At 30.6% G+C, this 1,689-nt stretch overlaps 1 protein-coding gene across 1 annotated transcript; it reads left to right on the top strand.

Annotated features, from left to right (window-relative positions):
• Window positions 1-694: 694 nt before the first annotated feature.
• On the top strand, window positions 695-1,689 carry LOC146746025 (tyrosine-protein kinase receptor Tie-1-like). Its single transcript, XM_085499663.1, has 5 exons — window positions 695-734; window positions 957-1,068; window positions 1,184-1,280; window positions 1,375-1,474; window positions 1,565-1,689. The coding sequence occupies exons 2-5, from the start codon at window positions 978-980 to the stop codon at window positions 1,610-1,612; spliced, it is 336 nt and encodes a 111-aa protein (XP_085355789.1). The 5' UTR covers window positions 695-734; window positions 957-977; the 3' UTR covers window positions 1,613-1,689.

Here is a 1,689-nt window from a genome sequence, read left to right as displayed (position 1 = left end):
TCATTACATGCTATTTATATTCCCAAGTTCATTACATGCTATTTATATTTTCAAGTTCATTACATGCTATTTATATTTCCAAGTTCATTACATGCTATTTGTATTTCCAAGTTCATAACATGCTATTTATATTTCCAAGTTCAATTCATGCTATTTATATTTTCAAGTTTAATTCATGCTATTTATATTTTCAAGTTCATTACATGCTATTTATATTTTCAAGTTCGTTACATGCTATCTATATTTCCAAGTTCATTACATGCTATCTATATTTTCATGTCCATTACATGCTATTTATATTTCCAAGTTCATTACAGGCTATTTATATTTCCAAGTTCAATTCATAATATTTATATTTCCAAATTTAATTATATGCTATTTATATTTCCAAGTTCATTACATGCTATCTATATTTCCAAGTTCATTACATTATATTGTTATTTCCAAGTTCATTACATGTTATCCATATTTCAAAGTTCATTACATGCTATCTATATTTCCATGTTCATTACATTCTATTTATATTTCCAATGTTGTACACATGCCACACACGAAAAATTGCGTGAGTGCATGCTATTTAAAAAAAACTTTGACATTTATTCTTATTTCAGATTATTCACAGATATTTGACCACTGAGCATATCTTATTGAATGGCCATAGACAATGTAAAATATCCAATTTTAGTTACGCTAGTGACGTCATCGACGACTTACGTTTCTTTGAAAAAACTCAGGTATATAAATATTCTAGTATGTGTTTTATATTTTTCTATCAGCTATGTCTAATCCTACGTGATAGATGTTGTGGAGACATACACGGTACCGTAAACGAAAGAATTAATTAAGTATAGCTAAGTGTATTCTTATTTAATTTATTAAATTGACTTCATTTCATCTATGTATACCCTTAATGGACAGGATTCACCATTAATGAGACATCATGCATTATTTTCTAGAACAACTATCCATACCAATGGATGTCTGCTGAAACATTGTTGAACAGAAGATTTACATTGAAGAGTGATACCTGGTCTTTTGGTGTCGTCATGTGGGAAATTGTGAATCTCGGTAAATATATGTATTGATTTACATAATATTTTATATTTAAAACTGCAACAAGTCAAGTGGGAGAAATAGTGTATGATAATCTCATACCCACCTGTGTTATTCTGTTTAACACCAGGTGCAGTGCCATACCAAGGGGCGTCTGAGCAAGCAGTGACAAGCATGATACGAGAAGGAAATCGAATGCCAAAACCAGCACATTGTGGAAATCATATGTAATTATAATTTCTGATATTGTCAATGCTTTCAATACAGACAATATCCCACCAATGAGAAATTTACCTTGACACAATACATATTTCTATTTAGATTCCAATTACTTACTTCGTGTTGGAGACGTCATCCAATAGACCGACCATCTTTTACTCAACTAAGAAATTCTATTAGCCAGATAATTCAAGACAAACACGTAAGTAACTGATTATGAATATATTCGTCATTATGAAACCGTAGTGCAATTCCTGTTGATTGACAAACTTTTATTATTTTCGTTACACAGGTTCATATTAACGTTCCATTACTTGAGTCGCCATATGCAAATGTTTGAATACGAAATGTCAATGACCACAAAAGTATCATGCTGGAATGTGTCTGAATTAAAATGTAACAGATACTTCCTCGTGG

Source organism: Saccoglossus kowalevskii, chromosome 5 (genome assembly GCF_978046115.1).
Source record: "Saccoglossus kowalevskii chromosome 5, keSacKowa6.1, whole genome shotgun sequence".
NCBI classification, from domain to species: Eukaryota; Metazoa; Hemichordata; class Enteropneusta; family Harrimaniidae; genus Saccoglossus; species Saccoglossus kowalevskii.
Note: the sequence above shows the minus strand (reverse complement) of the source record. Positions and strands in the feature narration are given on the sequence as shown.